Source organism: Pseudonaja textilis, chromosome 1 (genome assembly GCF_049901715.1).
Source record: "Pseudonaja textilis isolate UNSWEBS1 chromosome 1, rPseTex1.2, whole genome shotgun sequence".
Lineage (NCBI taxonomy): Eukaryota > Metazoa > Chordata > Lepidosauria > Squamata > Elapidae > Pseudonaja > Pseudonaja textilis.
The window spans coordinates 266,839,094-266,863,402 of record NC_141990.1 but is presented as its reverse complement, the minus strand read 5'-3'; the positions used below and the strand labels follow the sequence as shown (position 1 = coordinate 266,863,402).

Here is a 24,309-nt window from a genome sequence, read left to right as displayed (position 1 = left end):
ATCATGTGACATATCGGGACTTTCCCCCCCTTTGCTAAACCAGGTGTGGGCGTGGCCAGCATGTGATGCATCTGGGCCTAGGGCTACGAGTTTGACAGCCCTGCTCTACAGCCTGTTGAAAGTTACAGCTGTTATGAATCCTACAAACATATAAGCTAGGTCAATTTTAACAGCCGGGAAAAGCATAAGTTTAATACCATTTAACATCAGTGGTGTTTCCAAGGAGGCTTTTATTGTATCCTCACCCTGTCTTGTTCAGAGAATTGTATAAGGACCAGATTATGCTACCTTCCATTTATACCTCTCATACATTTATCCAACCGATTGCCTGTCTCTTCTTGTCCCACAGAAAATCAATTCACAAGCATACAGCAGAATATTTGCATAATGTCCTTGGATTACTTAGCTGGAAGTGCCTCAGGAGACAAAAGGAATCTGTCATGGGGCAGATCCTCAGTGATAAAGACCCAGAAACATCGTATTTCAGAATCAATTGTCTTCTTACCTACCTCCTCTCAAATCTGCTGATGCTGCTAGATAGGCAAAATTGTCCAAGCTGATGACATCAATGATAGGACTCACCACCCGAGTGTAATCCTGAAACAGTAGAGAAAAAGAAAGAATGTTGGATTTTTTTTTTCCTAGGAGGAAAGTACTGTTTCAAGAGGCTTTCAAGACAAAGATGGTCGAAGGAAAAGCAATGGACACATATGCCTGTGTTACCTTCAGATTTTTAAATTGATATTCACACACACACAACTGTAGCCCGTAGCTTTTTTTAAATGCGAAAAGTGAAACTTTCACAGTGCAATTATCGTTCTCCACTTTCAGGCATTAAGTACAGCACAACCATTTCAAAGTTGTATTGATCAGACGGACTCTCACTGTTAATGTTACTTCTTGCAATCATCTAGAAAAAGTGTTGCTAAAGTAGAGAAGTAGACACCCGGGTTTTCTTCAAGATTTTTTTTTAGACTATCATTTTCACTGATGCCAGTTACCGCATAGGCAGGAATTTATAGTGCAAAACATCTCAGGTTGCTTTCCCCTCATGCTAATTTTTCATGGAGAAATCTCCCAATTTTACACTTGAGCTATATGCTGATCAAAATACTTCTTCAGACTTGTTTTTTTCAAGTTGTTCATTAAGTCAATAATACCCAATCACTCATCTCCTCATAGGATTCATGTATCTCTAACATTGTCTCCCAAGGGCGTGCCCACATCACCTAAGTTATGTTTGCACCCACATCTATGGTGTATGTGCCCAGAATAGCTGGTGTCATTTCAGTCAGCCAACTCATACCCCTCCCACATCTTTTTTTATGGCTGCTGGAATTGATTACCAAAAGTCAACAAAGCTATTTCCTACAACTTTGAAGCGGGAAACTCATAAAAAACGATTGCGATTTCCACAAATAAATTCCACACAGGGCATTTTCATACTGCCACCATTTCTCCTTTCCAGCACTGTTTGTTCATCTGCTGATTCAAGGAGGCTGAGAAACAAAGATCATCAATCTATGCCCCGTCCTCAGTATGTCCTGCAGCAATAAAAATCATTCCCGCACACTACAATAAGGGAAAGAAAAAGAAAGAAATTAAAAAACCAGCTAGCCCGGCAGTTTGGAAGAGGCTGGTGCACGGGTGAAAAGCAAGAGAAACTGACAGAACCGTGTCAATATTATTCCTTCTGGCTTCATCTGGGCTAAACAGCACCTCTGCACAGCTGAAAAGAGATGATGACAGAGCTGATCGAGGATTGGGTTAATACATTGTGTAAGTGGCCATTATTAAAACAAAAAGAAACAAAAATGCCAAGTTTCCCCCAAAAGACACTGAAAAAACATAAAAATATAATTAGTTCCAGGAAATGTGTGATAGATCCATTTTTTATCCTGGTCACTGAACAAAAAATTGTGGAAACCCAAATTTTTGGATCTTGCTGTTCTTCAATATATTTTAGGTAGCTCCCTAATGAAGACCCTAACTCCAGGTTTTATCTTTGCAAATCCAAGTTTTGTCTCTTCATTTTTTTCATGTTTCAGAAATGATAAATATCAGAAGTTACAGTGAATTTGTAATTATATAATACAATCAGAAATTCTATTGATTTATTTTTAGCAGAAAAAGTATAATCATAAGGTCTGTCTATTCATGGATAAACAGCCCAATTTTAAGTGGTAATTCACAAGCATTAAATTCCACTTCTATAGTGCAAAAATAGCATTTATCATCTTATGAGTGACACCAAGATACTCTGGAAAGTTTCCTTGTAAAAACTAATCAACACAACAGCAAGGTGTAACTTTCTTCTGTCAAAGGATTTACTAACGAGCAAGTTCTTCAGCATTCTGGGGAGAGATACAAATAAACTCTGCCGAGTTTGGATGCAACTTGTTGACTGCGAAGTAGAAAGAAGAACAGAGAAATGTAGAAAGAGACAAAAATATGTGGTTATTTCTTATTGTTCCAGAAAAAAATCTTTGCAAGAGAATGGCAGTAGAACATATTACTACACACATGATGATCAATACAAGTCTGGTAAACTTTACTGTCAGCATCAGTAGAGTGGTAATTCTGCTTAGTCAAGCCTGTTTAGTGGGTGGTGAGTGGGTTTCTTAATCCACAGAAAGGATCATCATTTTTTACAGTTGCACCATTTTACAGTAAATCTTTTTGAAGACCATAAATTTTCTGCAGCTATTTTTCCATGGCTTCAACTCCATTTTTCTTAATGCTTTTATTTTTTGGCATACACAGCCTTTTTAAAATTACATTTCCTCAACTAAAGCCCTTTTAAAAATAAAAATACTGTTTGTATATAGTTCAACAGTGTGCTTTCTTTTCATATTTCTCTTGTTAACTTTTCTTTGGGGGATTTCCTCTGATGTTAATGTTTATGCCACCACAAAGTCTGATAAGGGCATGCAATGGAATCTAGGGTAGAATTAAAAGAATTAAACGTCTCTAGAATATATAGTCAATAAAGAAAAGACTCAGGAGAAAGTTCAAGTTTTATTGGAACTTCAATAGCAATTGTATACTACTTCAATTGTTCTAATAACATTGCTTAGCCTGAGTGCTTTGTAAGTAAAAAATCAGGATTAAGCATTTGAAATCCATAAACATCATTTAAATACTTTTATTATGGTTATCTTTTATAGCTCAGTTTGGGATTATGTGAACAAAGGGATGAGCAAAGGACTAGAAGCAGGCATTTATCTATTTTTCTAGGCTGATTCAATTTCAGTAAGATTGCCAGATGTTAACCTTTAAACATTAGAACTGTTTGGGCAAAAGAAGGTACTGATAAGTTCCAAAAGATCTCAGTGCTAATTGATATGGTGTACAATAAGGACCAACATGAGAAATAACGGCCTTAAGAATTATGTGTAAGAAAAAATATGTGTAAAAAAACATAACTTGAAATTATTCAGTGTAAGGATTGTGTGCAGACATTCCCCTGGGATCTGGACACAGGACAAAAGGCAGAGGTTTGGAGATCTCTCTCTCTCTATATTTAACTCATTAATCACTTCTTGGCCTTTTAGCTAAGATCAAGTGTAGCACTTGACTAACCCATTAATTTATCTCTGTCTTAGCTCCCAACATTATAAAGCAAAAACAAAAAAGAAAAATCCTGGTAATTTAATTTAAAATGTTCAAAATCCTTGACAGAAGTATGCATTTTCTTAAAGAGATGAATGAGTGGCTTTTAAAAAAACAGTATATTGGCATACCTGATGAACTCACAATGGTTGACACTGAATTTACCATACAAACATCCAAGACCAATCCTTATCCTCCACTCCTACACAATGATAGGACATTTTGGAGGAATCTTTTTCTCTACCATAAAGCTGCCTTGTGGAACTTCTTTTGTATAGGAGTAGTTGTCACTATTATTGCTCCATTCAGCAACATGATTTTATGAACAAATATAAATCAGACATTTATGGGCTGCTGAGGGGGAGGATTTATTAAGCTGAGGGCTTTCAAAACTCCATCTCAGACAATTCACCTTCTTCCCCTCTTGGCACAAAGCTGAACATATCTGCAATTTGCATCCCTACCAATTCCTCCCATCTGTCTCTTGGGCCTTGTTAAATATCTAGGAAGGTTCTTTTAAAAAAATGTGCAGGCATTACAGCTGGCAGGAAGATCAGCCTACCTATCTCTGTTACTGCAGATCACACCTTCTTCCTGACCCCTTGGCACATCCAGAATGAGAACTGCCTACTCAGCTGTATCATTTATTCTTCTTTTTCCTCTTTTGCCTCAAGGTTAACTCCTTCTTTCCATGTTCACTCTACACAGCACCATTATGGATTCACTTTGGATAATTCAGGCAGAGAAAGGGGAAACAAGTAGACATGGGCTTCATCCTTATTGTTTATTCTACTTATTGCTTCAGAGATATAAATTACCATATAGTAAAACTTAAAAGATTATTTAATATATTATATATTGATCCTATTCTTATACCTAACTTAATCTACATTCTGGGTAGTTTTCTATAAACTTATTTATGTACAGAGTTTTCAGCATTTCTCTTAGCTTGGAAGATGGAGGTCAAATAACATACATTCTCCACTTTTCCCTTTCATTGTCAATTTCTTTAAATAGTATTTTCTTAGCCTCCTATAGTTCACACTATAGGAGACCTGTCTGCCTATTTTTTGGAGATTCCAGATGCATGAGTCACTTAGAATACACTTCCCTTTTATCTTGGGTTGTATATTCTTTACCTGCATAATAGCTATCCATTCTCAACCAACACTGCTTGTTTTTATCAGTTCAATAACGATTCAGCTGTCCTGGTTGTCCCACTTTGTCTACTTCCCAGTCTCACATCTTCTATTTTCTTTAGGTGAAGTGGCACAGAACAATCAGGGTTTCTCAACCTTGCCAACTTTAAGATATGTGGTCTTCAGCTCCCAGAAATTGGGGGATTCTGGGAGTTGAAGTCCACACATCTTAAAGTTGGCAAGGTTGAGAAACACTGCTCTAGACTCAAAACTTTACCAGGTGTTTCTCCAGCACACTCCAGGTTTCAGTATCACCAGCCTTTCAGTTCTCAGCACTCTTGCTCTTCATCTTTGTTTCTGTGAGGTATATTTATCAGTTAAAAAGTACCAAACAAGTGGAAAACAAATTCCTACTTGTGGGATCTTTAGTGCTCTCTGAGCTTGGTTATTTTCTTGAAGACGTTTCATTACCAAATATGGTAACATCATCAATGCTAGAAAGGAGTGGCATTTGCTTTCTGTTTATGACTTCCTATTTCTTCCATCTATGGAGGCAAAAACCTGCATCTTTTATGAACTTGGCTTCTGTCCAAATGCCAGGCAGGATTAAAAAAATTTCTTTTCCAATATATTACTACTGCCTTACTGTCAACAGATATATATGAAAAAAAGAGTTCATGCTTTCCAGTTTTCCTTCCATGAAAACTTCTACAACATAGAAAATTAAACCTCATGTTGGTTATCTTCCTAGGTTTGAGGCCATGGACCTTGCTATAGTGAGAGCAACAACTGCAGCAAGATAAGGAATGCATCAAAGAGAAGAAAGACATTAGAATGCCTCATTTCTGTTTGTAACACTTGTAAAAGTCAATTCCAAACTGATAAAAGTTATGGATCCTCTTATATAAACAGCTCACAGTAAGCTTCCACATACTTATTGAACAAAGAAAACAAAGGTTGCTGGAAAGAAAATCAGAAAGACCTAATATATAGAAAGATATATCAGCTGTAAATTGAAAATGGTTTAACAGCTGGAATTCTTGCAATGTGATTCCTTTTATTTCAATGAATCTTGCTATAAAAGAACTTTGCTTGGTAGAAAATCACTTTTGGTTTTAGCCAACTGCCAAAGAACCTGACATGACTCTGATCAACTGAAAGCAAAAAAAACATGGACTAGACAGAGATAAGGAAAACATGCTCACCTCTCTTACTCTCTGAAGCATTGGCTGCAACCATTCACTGTTCACTTCACAGTGGCTATCCAGGAAGGTGAGAATATCAGCTGTGGCTGTATCAGCACCTCGTACTCGGGAGCGGATTAGACCTGAAATGGGGAGGCAAGAAAATGAAGAGAAAGGACACCAACTTATTTTAGTAAATGAACCAAAGAATTGATAAAGGAGAATGTTTGTAGCTCAGGGTTTAACCCTAACCCTTTTATGTCTACCCGAAGATCTTTCTTCATATACAAAAGACTTAAGACCTTAGCACATAGGAAACACTCTTTCTTACTTCCTCTACACCTTACTAAATCTCCCTTCTCCTTCCTCTGAAGACCTCTGCTTATATGTTGCATTCAGATCTTGTTCCTCCACATCATTCTCTCTATATTTCCTTTAATGTTTTCTTTCCACTAGGCCTAGGAATTTCCCAAGACAACTGAATTCTATTAAACCTAGATAAAACCTGACCGATAATAGCTTCCTTTCTGCATTTAAATTATTTCCTTGTTGTTGTTTTTTATCTTCTAGTCTTTTCTTCTCATCTTTTTTAGAACCTGACATGTTTTACAAAGGTAAAATCCAACTGTCTCTATTCACAAGATATGTTCTACTAAAGGAAGTGCTCTATAATAATTCCTTCCCTATATATAACCCCCACTAATCTACTCATGAGGATTGGGGAAGCTTTGAAGGATAGCAAGGGGAATGTTAATTGCTTCAAGTATAAGGAGAATCTGGGTATTTAGTTAAGATTTCTCAAGAAAATTTTATTTTTCTGAAGTGCTCAGGTTCCACTTCTTTTATTCTCATTTGGAAAACCTTAGGAGAATACTTTAATTCCTGGTCTAATTGGTTCCTGTTATCCATATTTTGCATCTGCATAATTTGACTCAAATAATACTAACTCTAATCAGCTCTGCTAGATAAGACAGCAATCTGTATTCCAGACAGATTGATGAGTTGGAGTTTTACTGAGCAGCAAGTGTCTACTCTACAACTAAATTATATTCCTAACCAACTGTCATCTGTCTTTCAATTATGTCAGTTGTTATCTAACAAAATTACCTGGGTTATCGCCCTATGATTCTTTGCTATTCTATCATATTTTTCTGGTTTAGCAATATTGGTTGGGAATATTAATCAGCAGTGCTTTGGGACGTTACCATGCTTATAAATGCCAGGATAGCTTGTATGAAATTTTGGAGTACACTATAATCCCAATGCTGAAAACTATTAGTTCTATTTCTTGTTTTCACTAAAAATGTTGCTGGAGTTTTGTACTCAGGTTGCAACTTGAGATTTATAAAAGAAGGAGAGTTAATACATTAAAACTCCATTCAGGCAGTACAAAGTGGTTTATGCTCATGATAGTTGGTCTCTGTTCTGGAAATATTCATATTATCTCCTTTTCAGTATAGCTGAGTCTAATCTCTAGATCTCAACCCTCTTTTATAAAGCTCCTTTGATCTGGACTTTCCTATTGGCCTGACAATGAGAGTCAATAATCTGAAAATGTCTCCAGGTTTTTTTTTAAAACTAGATCTAACAAAGGACCATGCTCAGTTCAGAAGAGATAATTCCATATTCTTTCTGCCACAAGTCTTCATTTATATTTCCATTAGGGCCTCATAACAGTGAATGCTTTCTGCAAACTTTGTCATACTCACCTTCTCGACGTCCATTGCGTAGACACTTGACTTTCGGGATTCTGGTAAGTAGCTGGCAGTCTTCAGCTAAAGAAAAGTGGGGTAGGGGGGAGGAAATCCAGTTGGCTGAAATGCCTGGTTCATTTGGCACACATAGAAAGCTGTAATTAATTTGTCCCATGTTCTCAGTACAGGTCAACATTTTATTTTCAGTTATGATATCAATCAATCTGGTGATTCCAGAGCAAATAATTCTGTTGCTTAAAGTATCTCTGATAGGTTTCATTTAACCTGTCATCTCCTTTCTTTGTGACCAATCTCTTTGAGACAGTAAAGCAGACTCCATATATTATATTACATCTGTGTGTAAGTATAAAAAGATGCCTAACAGCCATCATAAAGTGCTATTATCAGTAAGAGTGAATGAGAAGAAGGTGCTTAAATCTTTCCCTTGCCAACCAATTTTCACCCGCATTTCCCTTTCATGATGGTGTTTTTATTCCTCTGGGGTTATACTTTGTAAGATAAGAAATGTCTAGTTCATTAAATGCATCTGGAAAAAAAGATGAAAGATTCAGAGCAAAATCAACTGAAAGGGGAAAAAATTAATACTTCTTTCATATTTTCTCTGATACAATTCAGCCTTGATTGTGAGTGCCTTGCAAAGCTTATAATGTTACGTAAGATGATAGCTACTAGATGACACTATTATGCATTGTTTGATGCCCAACATCTTTGATCTGCAGTGGGCAGCCTGCCATCTCAGGGCTAAAGGTGATCCTAAATTCTCCTTACTGAAGACTTAGAGCTTATCTGACTGTTTAAAAGCGACGACACAATTTCCTATCATTTTATTAATACTTTGTCAGTCATAATATAGGCAGACCTCAAATACAACTTGCTCCCACCAGATTGCAGCCCATGGCCTCTTTAAAAAATGCAAAATGTAGTCTTTAGCCACAAAACAATTGCCCACTTCTAGTTTAGAATAAAAAATCATGTTACTTTTTAAAAATATGTTTTACAAAGCACACCAATTCCTTAATGCATAGAGATCGTTTGTAATGAAAAAGTAATGAGCTGATTTATCCTTAACACCCTTCCTTTTTTCTTTTTTTTTACTCCAGTCATCTCCAAGCTTAAAAAGAAGCATTCTGAAAAAGAAGGAAGAAAGAAGGGCTGGAGAAAATCAAGAGATGGAGGAAATATTTCAGTTCCTGCCCCAATCCCTTATGTTGCCCTTTGTAATTGTCAGCAAGATCCCTGTGTTAGGGTGTTTTCCCCATATAATATGTCATTCCACCTCTTGAAATTCCTCCAGACTGAAAAAAACATCAAGTTGGACTGAACAAGAGAAGAGCCACCAAAAGAACAGCAGGATATGCTAGCCAGTAACTATCTATAGCTTTTGGAGACTAAGAAAACATGTTTTCCATACATATTTCAGTTCCAGGACATTGTCTTTGAGGATGATGTAACTGATGAGAAAATAATACAGACTAAACCTTAATCGACCACCGTTTAGAGCTGATAAATAGGAACAAATTAAAGAACAAAATTTGTCTGTGATTGCATGGCCAGTACTAATTAACAAGGCTTTAATTACTTGGGAAAGGAACTGAAAACAACAAGAAGAAAATATAGAAAGCTGGAAGAAAGTGTGAACTAGAACACAGTGTGAGAACCAGCACAGATACTATGATCCATAACAATATAAAAAGATAGCTTGCTCTCTTTTCACCATCACAGCTAGCAATAGTGGTATTTTTTTAAGCAACAAAAGAAGAAACGTTGCTTGGCAATATGACAGCTAACTCTGTATAAGAACTGCTCGGATTTACATGTTTTTGCTAGAGATAGATAAATGCACATAAAAAGCTCTAGGGAAATGGAAGAGAGAGATATCAGTTTATTTTATTTTTCCTTTTTTTCCAAGAAATGAGCTTTGAAGTCTTTATTTGTAAAGGACAATGAAGCATCAGGTAAGTGATTACTGAGTAATCTGATGTAATATTCTACATCCCAATACACAATGTACCCAACAGACTTGGAAGATGACTCTCAACACCATGGATTAGCTTTTTCAGTTTCATTCCAAATTCACTGGATTGTTCTTTTGTCTCTTTTACATTTGGCTCAGTCTGAATTAATCTATGAAGCTAGGATATTGGAGATGAGACAGACTCACTATCACAGAGAATGAATTCAGCATTGTGTAGGTTTGTCTCTGGATCAAGAAATACCAGAATAATCTTGTTTTCTCATGTTAATCTCTCATAATTCCCCAGCACTAGCCATAGGTACATGTTTTGTTCTTTTCCATATTTTGTAAAACTTTTTATATCATGTCTGCAGAACCTTGATATCCTGCAACAGTAAGAAGGCCACCAGCTAAGTACTTGGCAACTATCTCCTGGACCAATTCCATTTATACAGCTCCCACTGTCTGAAATGTTCCCATGAGTATGTTGTTGTCAATAGTATTCAGCTGAAATCCCACTTCCTTGATGTTTTAACAATTTTTTTTTTTTACATCATTTATCGAGTGACTACTCTATATCTGAAATAATGAGACATCCTTTTTGCAGCAACATGCAACAAGAAAATTAAGATTTGAGATAAGAAATTTGATAAGATGTTTTCTGACATTCTACAATAACCAAGGGAAGTGACAAGAGTTCTTCAAGCTTCTGGAAAAATACCTTGTTTTATCATACACCTAGAGAAGTTTAAAGAAATGTGATTTAAAATGTCCAAAGTGAGAGAGAACAAATAGATTCTGGCCCTGACTTTTCACATGAGAAAGAAAAATGGATTAGATGTGCAAGATGTTTTAGCTGCCAAGTCTCTTGTTCTGCTATGTTGTCTTTATAGCTGAATTCAGGAGTGATGCATGAGCTATCTACTTATTGCTTCCTCATGATTTATAAAGGAATTAAACCACGTGAGTAGAATTTATCTATTTTGTATTTACATTATATAATAAACTGTTCTTCATCTAGACACTCTTGGAATAGTACACATATTTTTAAACTGGATTCTTTTGATTTTACCTTTTAATCCCAAGTTGTTAGCCTTCTCTGGCTCTCAACCACTGATGACGTACCATGCCTAGTTCAAAATATTGGCTATGCATCTCTTTTGATTTAATTTCATTTTAAATTTATGAAATTAACAGGTGGAAATAAAACACATCATGGTGATAATACAATAAGAAAGAATGACAATAAGCTGAAAAAAACAGTAAAGAGGAAAAAAGAAAAAATATGTATAACGAAGTACAACCTCTTTAAGATTGTATTAAACCTAAACCATATCAAGCATAATGCCCCGTCTTCTCCTTTCTATGATTTAAAGGCATTTCAATGATTAATGAAGAACTCATTTCTTGAATCTATTTTAACATCCAAAGTATTACTTTCTTCCCATATACATAAAAGAATTCTTAAGCTCATAACCCTTTTCACGGTGGTAGCCTTAACTTTCCATAGTTCTTTAGATCAGTGAGCTCCCAAGTCTTACACCCAGAAACCATACCACAATGTGTTTTAAATCAGGCACAGAGATATTTAATAATAGGGCAAGCCATTCCCCAGACCCATCTGAATTTGTGGAGAGATTACTGTATGGAAAGGGAGCATTTATTCCATTCCATCCATAGAATTCCAAGGAATTCCCAAAGAGCCTTTTCTACTAATATATTTTTTCAATAAGAAGAAAAGCTCACAATACAACTTTTGATTTTACAAGTATTAAGGGTTTGGTGATGGGTGATTTTCATCCAAAAATACAACAAGGGAGTAATGAGTTAATATTCTTTAGCATGAGGGGATTGGGATAAGCTGACCCTATAGGATTCTAACAAAAATAATCAAGTCCCCTACCCCACTATTTGAATTTTCTTTTTAAATTACTGATGCAATTGTTAATGATATCCTCAATGTCTCACTTAATTTGATTCTCAAAATAGCTTTCATCAGCTGAGGTTCTAAATTATTTTAGCCACATATTCTAATATTTAAGAGAAAACCACTGAAAAGTCCATCTGCAATGCGGGAGTAAAGCAGTATGCTCTTGCTCAAGGTTCCTGGTAGAAGGATAATGAATTTTGCAATAGTATTCTCCTTTATTGCTCTGGGATAATTCTGCTCTATAAAACCCCCAGCAAGAACAGCTCTCATCTACAAGAAGCACAATATAGTATGCATTATCTTCTTTGTATTAAGCTTATGTAATTGAGAATTCTAGCTGTGTGCGCTACTTGCTATCCTTATGATTATGGCCCTCAATTGATAGTTAATGAAATCTAATAGAACAGCCGAACTTTATGGTTAGGATTGTCTCTCTGAAAAGGTATGGAAAAATGCCAATTTTTTTCTTTTTTCTTTTCCTTACACAGTTGTTCTCCTCCCCAACTCCAAGCCAGAAAAAAAATTACTTCTTCCCCAATTAGCTTTTTATTCCCCAAAATAAAAATGAATGGAAACATCAGGAAGGGAGGGAGGAGGGAGGGAGGGTAGGAGAATAAACATAATATAACACAAAGGGGAAAAAAGTAATACTTACGATCCAAGCTGAAATCATCCACTAAAATTATTTCCTGAATCAAATTTGCAGGAGTGCGATTTAGAACACTGTAAAAATAATAAAAAGGTCAGCAATAACCAAATCCAGTATTAATTGAAAGTAGTCTTCCATACATTGCCTGCCCCTTAGTTTACCACTAAGAGTTTCTTCCCAAAAAAGTTATTTCCAAAACACAGTAAGAGTCAAAAATGGCAGCATAGATGAGACAACTTAGATAGCCTGGATCATATGTACAGTACTGTTTTAGATGCCTTCCTTTACATTTATATGCATTACATTCCTGAATTAAAATCTTAGATAAAGAATTAAAAACTAGCTTTGAGGAAGTCTGATGTGAACTCTGCCTATGAAAAAGTTAGGCACCGAAGAACTTTTTCCATCCAGAAATTGGTGAGTGAAAATAAAGCCTGTGGAACATGGTCCACTTTATACTTAATTTTTGTTTAATAGGGGGAATTAAATGAAAAAGAGAGAGGGACATCTGTGAGCGGTGGATGTAAAATAAATGTATAGAAAAGGAAACCCATTTAGTTACCCATGCATTCATCATACAAATGTACTACACTGTAACTCAGTGTAAATAGCAGCCTCGGTGTCACATTCCATTTCTTAATTCAAATTATTGCTTTTTATCACATTATTACTTTCCAGTAACTTGTACCCTATCTAGATTATAACTTGCATGCTAGTTAAGAATTCTCTGATATTAAAAGAATACAAAGTTGGCTAGATTTATTTACACTGCTACTTATTTTATTCCAGACTCCACTAGCACAGTCTTTCCATTCTCCAGATACGTTGGGTTGCAATTCCCATTATCTCCTGTTTATATGGCCATTGCTATTTCATTTAGCACAATGAGAATTATAGTCGATCCAGAGGCATCCACCAGGAGGGTAATTTTAAAAAATCCAAATGGAGTCCATGATGGTGTAAAACTCTATTGAAGAGAGCCAAATTGGAGAATCCTTTGTGTAATCCTTACAAACTTCATCTTGTTTGTCTATATCCTGGTATCGTCTCCTCTATCTATATACTGCTAAAACTCTCATTCAGGACTCAGGACTCCTGAAGGAATGAAATTTGGCAATGTCAGTTACCCTTGTAACCCCCATGCATTCTTCTTCACCTTTGCCACCTTCCCAGCACAGACTATTTGGTCTGTGCAGTTCTTCTTACAAATCTCCATGACCAACACACACTTCTTAACCTGTGCTGTGGCGCTGCCTCACTGTGCACCCTATTCAACATATGTAGTCCACCTGTGTGCCCTCCCCTACATACATATCATCTCTGGTGCACACCCATACATCTTTCCCAGCCATATGACACCTCTCTCTCACACACAGTTTTTGACCTGTAGCCACACAAACCTCACACCTTCCCTTACCCAGCAGCAGCCACCTTACCTGGCACTGGACTTGCAATTTCTTGCTGGTTTTCCCATTGACTTTCTTCCTGCAAGCTTCACACAGGCAGAGAAATTGGGAAAGCCAGCAAGGATTCAGAAGAGACGGGGAGGAGGAAAGGAAATGAAAGGTAAAGGAGAGGAGAGGAGAGAAAGGAAAGGAAAGGAAAGGAAAGGAAGATTCCTGATGTTTCTTTGTTTAAATAAAATAAGGAAATATTTCTAAAACAATGACTCAATAGGTCACAGGTTATCTAATTTCCTACTAAAAGCACATACCAGCTATAATACTGAATAGGAACTGGTCAAAAAGAATGCAGGACCATTTTTCTGCATGGCATTATTTGAACTAATGTATGTAAACCAGTCGGCCTGGTTTCCCAGATCCATCATGAGGGCGTTCTTTCTTCTGAACTTTTTCAAATTAGGAAGTGCTGTACACCTAGCAGAACTGTAAAGTTGGAATAGGTAAAAACTACTCTTCCAAAACACTCATATATTTTGAATGAGATATCCAAGACACAGCGTTGCAGTATAATATATCTAAACACAGCGCACATCAAAGCTATGCCATACAAAATGCTCAAGAAGCGGTGGCCACAATCCAATCCTTCTATTTTATAAGAGGAGCACAATATATACCAGAACTATTGAAGTTGTTTTCCCAGCTCAGGCTTCTGCACAATTGCCTTCCAGTGCCCAGTTAGGTACCTTATTCCTTCTTTAACCTTCTCAAAAGGGTTTAAAACAAATTTCTAAGGGTTAACTTGCTGCATTCTTAACATAATACAAGGTGGTAAACAGGGTTGTCTAAGGTTGAAACAGTTGCATCAAAGCACATTGGCTAAAATATTCTTTCCCACAGCTATTTCCTTATGGATGATAATTAGAAATCAATATGGGGTAGGCCAAAAAAAAAAAAGCCTCCAATATCTTGGCCACTCCAAGGAGATGTTCCTTGTGATTGGCTATGAGCATGCACTCATTATCAAGGATGCAGCTGTAGAGGTAGTCAACATTATTAAGTATCTGGGGGTGCAGATAACAATCTGAATCGGTCTCTCCACATGTCATCCTAGTGAAGTGTGCATTCCTGCGTTGGATGAGGAAAGCACATCTTTCTCCTTCTGTCCTGGCCACTTTTTACAGAGGCACAATTGAGAGAGTTTTAACAAATTGCATCACTGTTTGGTTTGGTGATAGCAGTGCCTCAGATAGAAAGTCCAAACAGAGAGTGGTAAAGACAGCCGAGAAGTTTATAAGAAACTCACTTCCCATGATTCAGGATACTGCTTATAAGCGCTATGTGCTTAAAGCTCAAAGCATTGTTAGAGAGCCCACATACTCTGGAAGGAGGTTTCAAAATATTTCTAGCAGGACTACCCAATTCTGTAACAGTTTTGTTCCCTATCCCATCCATCTGGTAAACTCGCAAATATTTGTTTTTCTCACTACATATATATCCGAACTAGACTGTGTTGTTTCTCTGTGTAATATGTAATGCGTGTGTGTGTGTGTGTGTGTGTGTGTGTGTGTGTGTGTGTGTGTATACATATTTTATTTGTTTGTTTGTTTTGTCATGTTTATGTAGAGTATATTGGAAGTGGTGACCCTTTGAGAGCTGTAAGCTACAAAATTTCATTTTAATGTATGCCAATTCATGTATATTTAAAGTGACAATAAAGTTATTCTAAGTCTAAGTGCATTAAAGACCAGAAAGTTCAACAGGACCTGTCTGCTCCACCAAGAATATTTGCTTGAGTAGTCAGACACCCCCATAAACAAACAAGACATTTATATTATATAGCTGCTTCTAAATTTTGAAGGGTATTAACTCTATCACATTGTAATACTTTCCCCATAGCAGTTCTAGAGGATTGATTTAAAAAATTGCATAGAATTGAGATTGTGCACCTGTGGATAAGAAGCCCATTGAAACCTCAATTCATGTGCAGGTTATGTTGTACCCTCTAAGGACTCATGGACTCATTTTGTATAACCATGTCTGGTAAAATATCTGGAAAATTGTAATCTTTTTTATGTACAGCTATTACTGTCTGATCAGTATGATACAGTTTCTTGAGCAAAGCTAAATTCTGCTGTTTTGTCTATAAAATTAGGCTGGGCATTGATGATCTCACCACAAACTGTAATCTATGACCATATCTTGTTCTGTTTTGTTTTATTTTCATGTTTTAATTTTTAGTTTGGTCATGACCGTAATAAAGACTTGATTGATTGATATCTTGTTACAACCTTGACAGCCATCTTATATACAGCAAAAGGTGAAAGGAGTGAACAGTCATGATGGATAATCATGGAATGAAGAAGTCAATTCAATAAAACAGGTCTTGACTGACAACAAACATTACCAGGACCCACTAAAATGAATCTCTCATCAAATTTTAACATGACCTTAAGAGCTTTCAGTCTTAGCCTTGATCTATCTATAGAACAAATCCAGTTTGTTGAATCCATGGTAGAACAACCCAGTTGACATATAAACACATTATACAGGAAATTCTGAGATTGTCATATGGCGTTATACGTTTCTAGCTTTCACCTAGAACATACAGCCCAAATCATTGTTTATAGAGACACTTTCAACTACCACTATATTTGTTCTGATTCGTTTCACAGAGAGGCTCAACTAATGGAATTAGTTTTAAGATTAATTAATTAGAATTAGTTAGGAAACAGGCATTCAAGAGATTGAGCTATGCACTCAATGAGATCAAAAGACCAATTAATAGAACCGGACTGATCTCTAGAGATTACTTACTAAAAGTCAAACCACAAAAGCAAAATGACAGAACAAAATTGGATGTCACCTACAGCTTACAGCTCCAACTATTCAAATGCATTATTAATAAGCCGTAGGACCTATATTGGACAATGGCACTGTACTTTTTCAGGCATTAAGTGAGAATCTGCAAATTGTCAACAACTAACCTAAGGAAGATTCTCATGAACAACATGAAATAACAGGACAAAGAGGCTAAGGAAATCTCAAAGCAACCATTTTGGAAAAAATAAAGAAGAATTTTAACAGCACTGAGTGAAAGTATGCTGAACTTGCATATACAGTATTTAAAAAAGAGCTAGGTCTCAACAAACGCAATGTTTTTTTTAAACATATTATAGCTGTTATTTCATAAGGTACCTATAATCTGTCTTACAAATACCTGTATCTACATATTTAACCCCTCTTCCTTCTCCTGTAATTTCATCTCAATTGAAATACTATTGCAGTTTAGCCACCCTGTGCAACTGAGGTAGTGAGCTCTACTTTATTAAAGCTTATGCCTTTAAATAAACTGTTAATTGGTGCTATCAGAATTCTTTTCACATCAGAAGAAAACAAAAAATGCCAGCAGGAAAATGGTTTCTGGCACAGAGCTTGCGATAACAATGTGTATGAACTGAAAATAATTCACACACAAGTACGGCACACACCTACTTCTATTTTATAGGGTGATTTTTAGCTATCAAGTATTACAGAAATGTAATATCTTAATAAAAAGAAATTAAAGTTTCCAGACATCTGTTGTCCTCTAGCCCAGTGGTGCATTTGGTCATAATGGCTAATGGCATGACAATTATTTTCATGGCTAGTTCCCAATTATCAATAATGACTTCTTCCCTTCAGGATTCCCTGCCAGACATGGGATTCCTTTGAATATTTCTTTCCTGAAATTATGCTCTGAAGAGAGAAATGCATTGTTTCTTACATGCCACTTGGAACAGGAAATGGCCTGGTCATTATTTATTATTATTATTATTATTATTATTATTATTATTATTATTATTATTATTATTATTATTATTATTATGTGATTTGCAAATCCCCCCACCCCTTGAACTGTACTCCCTAGTTTGGATCAACATTTGCACAGTCTCAGTACTCTTGCCAAGAAATGAGACAAAACAGCTGTTTGCAGCAAGCACTCCCTCTTATAATAAAGGTGACATCTGGTGATCTGGAATGAGCCTGAGAGGCATGTCTGGTTGATTTGAAAAGGGGTAGAGAAGTGAGTGACTTGAGGGAATAAAATAATATTACAGTGTGCCCTGATTGACTCTCAAAGTGACACACTCCTATGAAGTTGTGCAAACATAAAACCCCTCACCCTCCTTTTCTCAGCTGCAGAGTTGATTGTTGGGGTCTTATATAATAATGACAGATCTAGTAGGAGGATGTCTGAACAAGCCATCATCCTTCTGTGTTTAGAAGCTGTTAAAAAGCACCCCTTAATCGTTCAGTGGCTCTCTTACTTTCTCTCAATCCATTTTACTTTATCCCAAATCATTTTTGCACAATTTTTGCACCCTTTCTTTCACTACTTCCAGCCCTCCTTTACATTTCAGTGTGACATCACTTTTCCAACAGTCCCCACTTTTAGTTATACTGTGTGGGATACAGATACATTGTGTGTTTTTAGATAACAACCTACACTAGCAAAGCAAACTAATGCAGCTCTTCTACCTCTTATTCCTTCATTTAAAAATCCTTTTCATCTTCCGCCTTTCCCCCCAAGCATGCAACTTTCTTTTTTTAAATTTTCTATTCTCAAACTAGATTGTGCCTATGCAAAATACGGTACATTCTGTCAGTATATAGTGTGTAAATGTTGTATTTTAAACTTCTTCCTTTGCTAGCACAAGAAGTTGTTTACAGATTTACTTCTGTAAATCTCTGGCTTTTGTTCTTGTAACATGGAAGCCTTAAAATGTTTCTTTCCCATTGCTGTAGCCTGCAGCCCTTTTCTTTTTCTTTCTGAGTTTAAGGGTTCTTCCACAGAGCAACATTAAAGCACGGGACCCTGGGTTAAAGTATGTTGGCTTAATTAAAGGTTAGCTGTATTTCCAAATTCTGTTTTGCCTCTCCAGTGAAGTGGGGTATTATTTCTGCCCATACAAGAAATGGAGTGGGGAGGAGATGCAGGGGAGATTGCTTCTTTGGTGCCAGAGATTCCTCTGAGAGATCAAACAACTGGCATCAAAGAAAAATTTCTTCTTATATCCCTCTTTTCCTATCAACCCATGGCTGGGAGGAGAAAGAGATTCATTTCCTCCCTTCTTGCCTGCACTTTCCCCTTTTTCCCATAGGATGGTTCCCTAGTTTCCTTTTTTTCTCCTAACTAAGGTCAGCTGCTGGTGGAATAAACCACCAATCACTCTCCTTAGAGACTGGTGGGGCAGACTTGAATGAGTGGGATAGGGGCTTTAGCCCCCTTTTTGAGATGCCTGAATGATAGGCCGCTAGTGCAGAGGTTCTTTGCTTTACCAATAACCCATCAGTTGGTCTATTTTGAAAAGCAGGTTTTGCCAGTCTTCTTCTGGATACAGATTTACTAGTCTTATAGAAGACTGTCGTACCTATTAAAGGTAGAAGTTGTACCTATTATAGGCTAGAAGGATAAATTGTCAGGAACCTTAATTTTACCCCATATCCCAAATATTCCAAAGCAATAAGTGTTGCAAGGGAAGATTGACAGTTAATAGCCACAACATTTGGAAATAATCTTTGGTGTGCAAAGTAGCATTTGACTGGGTAAAGTGGTGCTTTCTCACTGCATTTATATGGGATATTCTTCTGTAGGATGACGGGCAGAGGCAAGAAAGTGAAATGTGCCTTGTTTGGCCCACACACACCAGCTGAAATCTTGGTATAGCAGTGAGTGCTCCATAAACCAGATCTATAAGGAGTCCACATAAGGACTGAGACACGCCTGAATATGTCTTTATAACCACAGTGGGCTTAGAAGAAGTAGGGCAGCAGCCAATGACAAAGTGACTTGGAGGGCAGCTATCAGAGACTGGGGAAGAAAGGCATGACCACAAGACTGTATACTAGCCTTCTGGAGTGGAAGAATTGCCTCAGTGGGATGAAGCCCAATATACCAATCACTGAACACCATTGAACACTGTGGATATTCCATTGAAGGAAACTGTTTTCCAACATCTCCTGTTTCTTTGATCTTCTTGAATAAAGTGTTAGTAGCTTAAGTTACCTTGATTTGCTTGAGACTGTCCATTGTCCCTTCTGAATACTAAGTGATTGGTTGAGTGCCTTGCCATTGGCCTTTAATAAAATCTATAAATTGCACATGAATTATGATTTCATCATTGGGCTTCCAGAACACATAATAGTCACACAGTTATGTTTGGAGACATTTGGTGCAGTAGGAGGCTTCATTTTGTTATGTTTTCCCTTTATTACAAAGTATATATGAAGCAGCTTTTTACACACATTTTAAAAATATTGACCATGAAAACACAACCTTGGAAGTACTTATCAACAAACAATCACAATGCCATTTCAGAGATATATCCTGCAGCATCCTGCAATGTATTGCAATGCTTCCCAAATCTCACTCAACTCTAAAAAGCCTACTGTAAATTTTGATTTCTGTAATCACTACTGTGGTGACTTTAAGTTCACCAGTGAACCAAGGAATCCTCTTGTGGCCACTCTACAGTCACATGACCTTCTTTTCCTCTCATCCACTTTTACTTTCCACTGTTAACATCTCATCTGCAATACAAATATGTACCCAAAGCTGTCCACACTCTCTTAAACAGCTTGCCCATATGCAATGCCATATTTGAAGGCACAAGGCCATGATATTCTACCCATTTTGCAAATACCATTCTCCATTTCTTCAGATTTATAACAGGGATAAAAAAAATTCTAATCTCTACAGACCTGAAGTAATCAAAACACCTATACTGCTCATTCTTAACATGCAGTAGAATTATCTTGTATTGTATTATTGATTGTACACAATAACTATCAAGGAAAAATCAATGACTACACCTTCAAGCAGTAAACATTATGACAGCCATTAAAATGGCACAAAATCATGACTAGGAAAGTGAGTTTTGTATGTTGTTGTGACTTCAGATCATTCAGCCATCTCTCCAGAATTATTCACACATGATCTTTTCAGCCGTGATTTACTTGAGAGTAAATCCTGGGACCCTTTCTGTGTAAATAAAATAAGAACAATCTCTGGCATATACATGATATCTGATTTGTGCAAAGGAATTTATAGGTCACAGTCAAAAAAAGGGAGGATGGCAGCCATTGTGGTGACTCATATAAAACAGAATTTCAATTGCTCCATCATGATAGCAATCTAGACCTTTCTAACCAGACACCCCACAAATCTATGGCTGAGGGACCAACTGAAATGGGTTGAGAATAACCTTGGGAGACAGGAGAGAAGGCACAGTTTAGACAGCAATTTTATAAATATAGTCTTAGCCCAAAGGATGATGGAAATAGAGAAAGCATTTCAGAAGTGATCCTTTCTTCCGTAGTTCTTTGGAAAGGGAGGAAATGCTTTCAGACTCGCAAGGTTCAGTATTGTAGCCTTAAAATAAGGGTAGTATTGGTACTCACAGTTTTGGTTTCTGCTCTGAACAACCTTAAACTGCTGATATCATCTTAGTATCTGATATAACTAGAATTTTGTTTGAGGTACAATATTCTACTTTTTAAAGGATTTTCAACATGTAAAAATACAAGCACTTTGAAGGCAATTGCTTACAAAGCTTCTGCATTCAACCAAGTGCTGAATTTAGCTTGGTCCACTTATTTAAACTTAGTCATTAGATTAGATTCATAAGGGCTACCTGAATGCTTGTTTTCAGACCTGCTCATTAGCCCAAGTTTTCAAATTGACTCTTTGAGTCTCACTCTTTTTGAAAGAGAAGTCCCGTGGGGTTTCCGACCATTCGTGCCAGACCTAGAAACTCATTAGCCAACTTTATAGATTTGGGCTTTAACATTGGACTTATCAATTGGACTTCATCACTGCCATTTCCCAAAGTGACATTAAACTTCTGTTTAGGAAAACAACTTTGTAATCATCTCTAACAATTTAATTACATGTAATTTTCAACAGGTGCTACCAGAACAGCTAATTAATTAAATCAAACCAACCCTTAATTGTCATGAAAGGCCTAATCCACTGGCTTTATTTTTCAGGAGGGGAAAAAAAAAACAGATCTGTATTAAGAGTGTGACCAGACGTCACAAAAGAAGCAGACAGGTGCAATTTTCACACTGTCATTTTCTGCTTGCCAGATTTTGATGCAGTCCCGTGAGGGCTTGCGAGAAGTCAATATTTGGATCAGAACAGACTTTTCATACTTCACATACCCCACGGCACTTCACAGTAATTATTTAGAGGAAGGAGCACTGGCTGAGTAAAGACATAGCAATTATACTCACGGTAATAATTCATGCCCAGCTGAGTGCATTCAGAACCCTTTCATTGAGATACATGGCTTACCTCAAGCACCTTGGAAACCTTGCTAGAGTTTTGGGCCTTTTTTTTAATTGAGCAGAAAACCAATTACAAAAGAAACAAAGCAAAAGATGTATTTTGTAATTTTAATTAATTTTTATGGCGTCTAAATTTATTTGTCATTTTTATATTACTGTTGTCTGACTTGTAAGCTACCCAGGGTCAGTTGGAATCGAGCAGCATTTTTAAAAAATCATATTAAAGGAATAAGATACCAAGAGAGCTACTCGGAATCACACTGGACAATGATCTGGGCAGCATATAGATTTAATAAATAAATAAGTAAAGATGCATAAAATACAAAATGTCCCCCTCCCTCCAAGATTAGGAATTCATTCAAATGTGCACAATAGAGTGAGGCATGGGGCATTCATCCCATGAAACTTGTTTCAATATCAGAAACTATTTCTTAGGTGGAACTTTACCTTTTCTTGAACTTTCCCTCAAATATAAAATTAATTTGCTTATTTCATTATTTTACATCTAAACGGCTTCACTTTGTAACATCGGAGTCCTTTCTGGTGCCCTATTGAAGTTTTCTTTTGCCATCCATTTTAAGCTATTCCTGAGTGGTTTTAGAAATTCAGTGTTTTATTGCTGCTAATGCCTGCGATTGTGTGCTGTATTTAGTACCCATATTACTACTGCTTCCAATTTTCACTATATTATGCTCTGTTGTACGTTGGCTTTCAACTTTTTTTAAAAAAAAAATTGATTGATTTGTGCACTGCCTGAAGAACTGCATTCATTGAAAGGAACACAGTGGGAGACCTATGGGACTGAGGGGAAAAATCACAACAGGCTGAAAAAAAATGGAAATCAGACTCAAGGTTTTTCCTTGGGACTTAGCAGTACCCTGTCATCAGGATTTTATTTCTCACTGCATGAATGGGGTGCTTACCTTTGGTTCCAATCCTAATGTAGACTGGTCTAACCTTGCTTTTCAACTGAAGCTGCATCCTGCCCAACCCCAATCATCTCTGCATCCCACCCCACCCCACCCCAATCATCATCCCAATCACCTCGCATAAGGTCAAGGTCAATCAATTCTGACTCTACAAAATCCATCTGATATAGGATGTCGTTAATGAATGTCTGCTTATCTCTTTGCCCTTGCTTCTCTTTATTTATAACCTTTGGAGAGACACAAATCAGAAGTTATCATCAGGAGGAAAGACTTGCATTTATAATGAGTCCCCAAGCTCCTGAAGATAATCAGGGTTTAATAGAAATCATGATTCACTGGTGCATCAGCCTCAATCTTATAGTTTAGCTCTGGACAATTGAACATGATGATCTGGATCAGCAACTCTTCTCTGTTAAAGGCAGAGAATGTGGGAAAGAATGGGAAGGAATTGATTTAAGCTAATATTTGGCATTAGTGATTTGACATTTAGGTCCACTTCTACTTCAAATTTGACTTGTACATGCTGTCTCAAGAGGCTGGCTGCCTTTGAATGGTACACCTAGTCTTCACATTATCACCACTTATTCAGCAACCGTTCAAACTTGCAATGGTGTTGAATGAGGGGGACTAATAGTGAAGTTGTGAATTCTCCAACACTGAAAGTTTTTAAATAAGAGATTGGACAACCATTTGTCTGAAATGGTATAGGGTTTCCTGCCTGAGCAAGGGGTTGGACTAGAAGACCTCCAAGGTCCCTTCCAGTTCTATTCTATTCTATTCTATTCTATTCTATTCTATTCTATTCTATTCTATTCTATTCTATTCTATTCTATTTGGCTCTTACCCAGGGCCAAAGGATAGGAGGAAGATAAATTGGCTATCATGTAGCAGGTATCAGGTGTTCCTATCTGGGCATGATACTTACGGTCACATGATGAATTAATTCTCTATCTCTGCAACAGTTTTTTTTTAAACCATTTAGCAATCTTTACCTATTCAATTTACATCCTGGCTTGTCATCAAAAATTCTATTTCCATCTGCACTTCCAGCAAATAAGTCATTAAACCAACATTTTCAACATTACAGGGAATTTATTAGGATCAAAGAACTGAAGCCAAAGAAGAAGGAAGCAGCAACTACAAATGTAGAGAGTACCTTTTTCTGGCTTATTACAAAAAAAAAAGATGTATTTAGCCAAGTAGATGATAATCAGATGGTGTCCTGCATTAAGTGATAGGACTTCAGCAAAGGCCAGATACAGATTCAAAGAAAAACATGGGAAAAGAGGTGGTGATTTATTATTTTTTGTTTTCAACTCCTGTTTCTTTGCTCTGGAATCTGCATAATGTGTTATTCAAGATGATCAGCTTTGCAGGCTACAGAACTTTTACAGTGAGAAATAGACTCTTAGAAACTCTCTCTATATACAGTTATAAATACAGTATATATACATATACATATTTTC

General features: G+C 36.7%; 1 protein-coding gene across 1 annotated transcript in view; it reads right to left on the bottom strand.

Moving 5' to 3' along the window:
• GALNT16 (polypeptide N-acetylgalactosaminyltransferase 16) overlaps nt 1-24,309 on the bottom strand; it is a 160,781-nt gene that overhangs the window by 35,605 nt on the left and 100,867 nt on the right. The window contains exons 4-7 of the mRNA XM_026708816.2: nt 12,190-12,257; nt 7,645-7,710; nt 5,957-6,078; nt 510-597 (exon numbers count right to left, since the gene is read on the bottom strand). Coding sequence (XP_026564601.2) covers nt 510-597; nt 5,957-6,078; nt 7,645-7,710; nt 12,190-12,257 — 344 coding nt within the window. The remainder of the gene's footprint in view (nt 1-509; nt 598-5,956; nt 6,079-7,644; nt 7,711-12,189; nt 12,258-24,309) is intronic.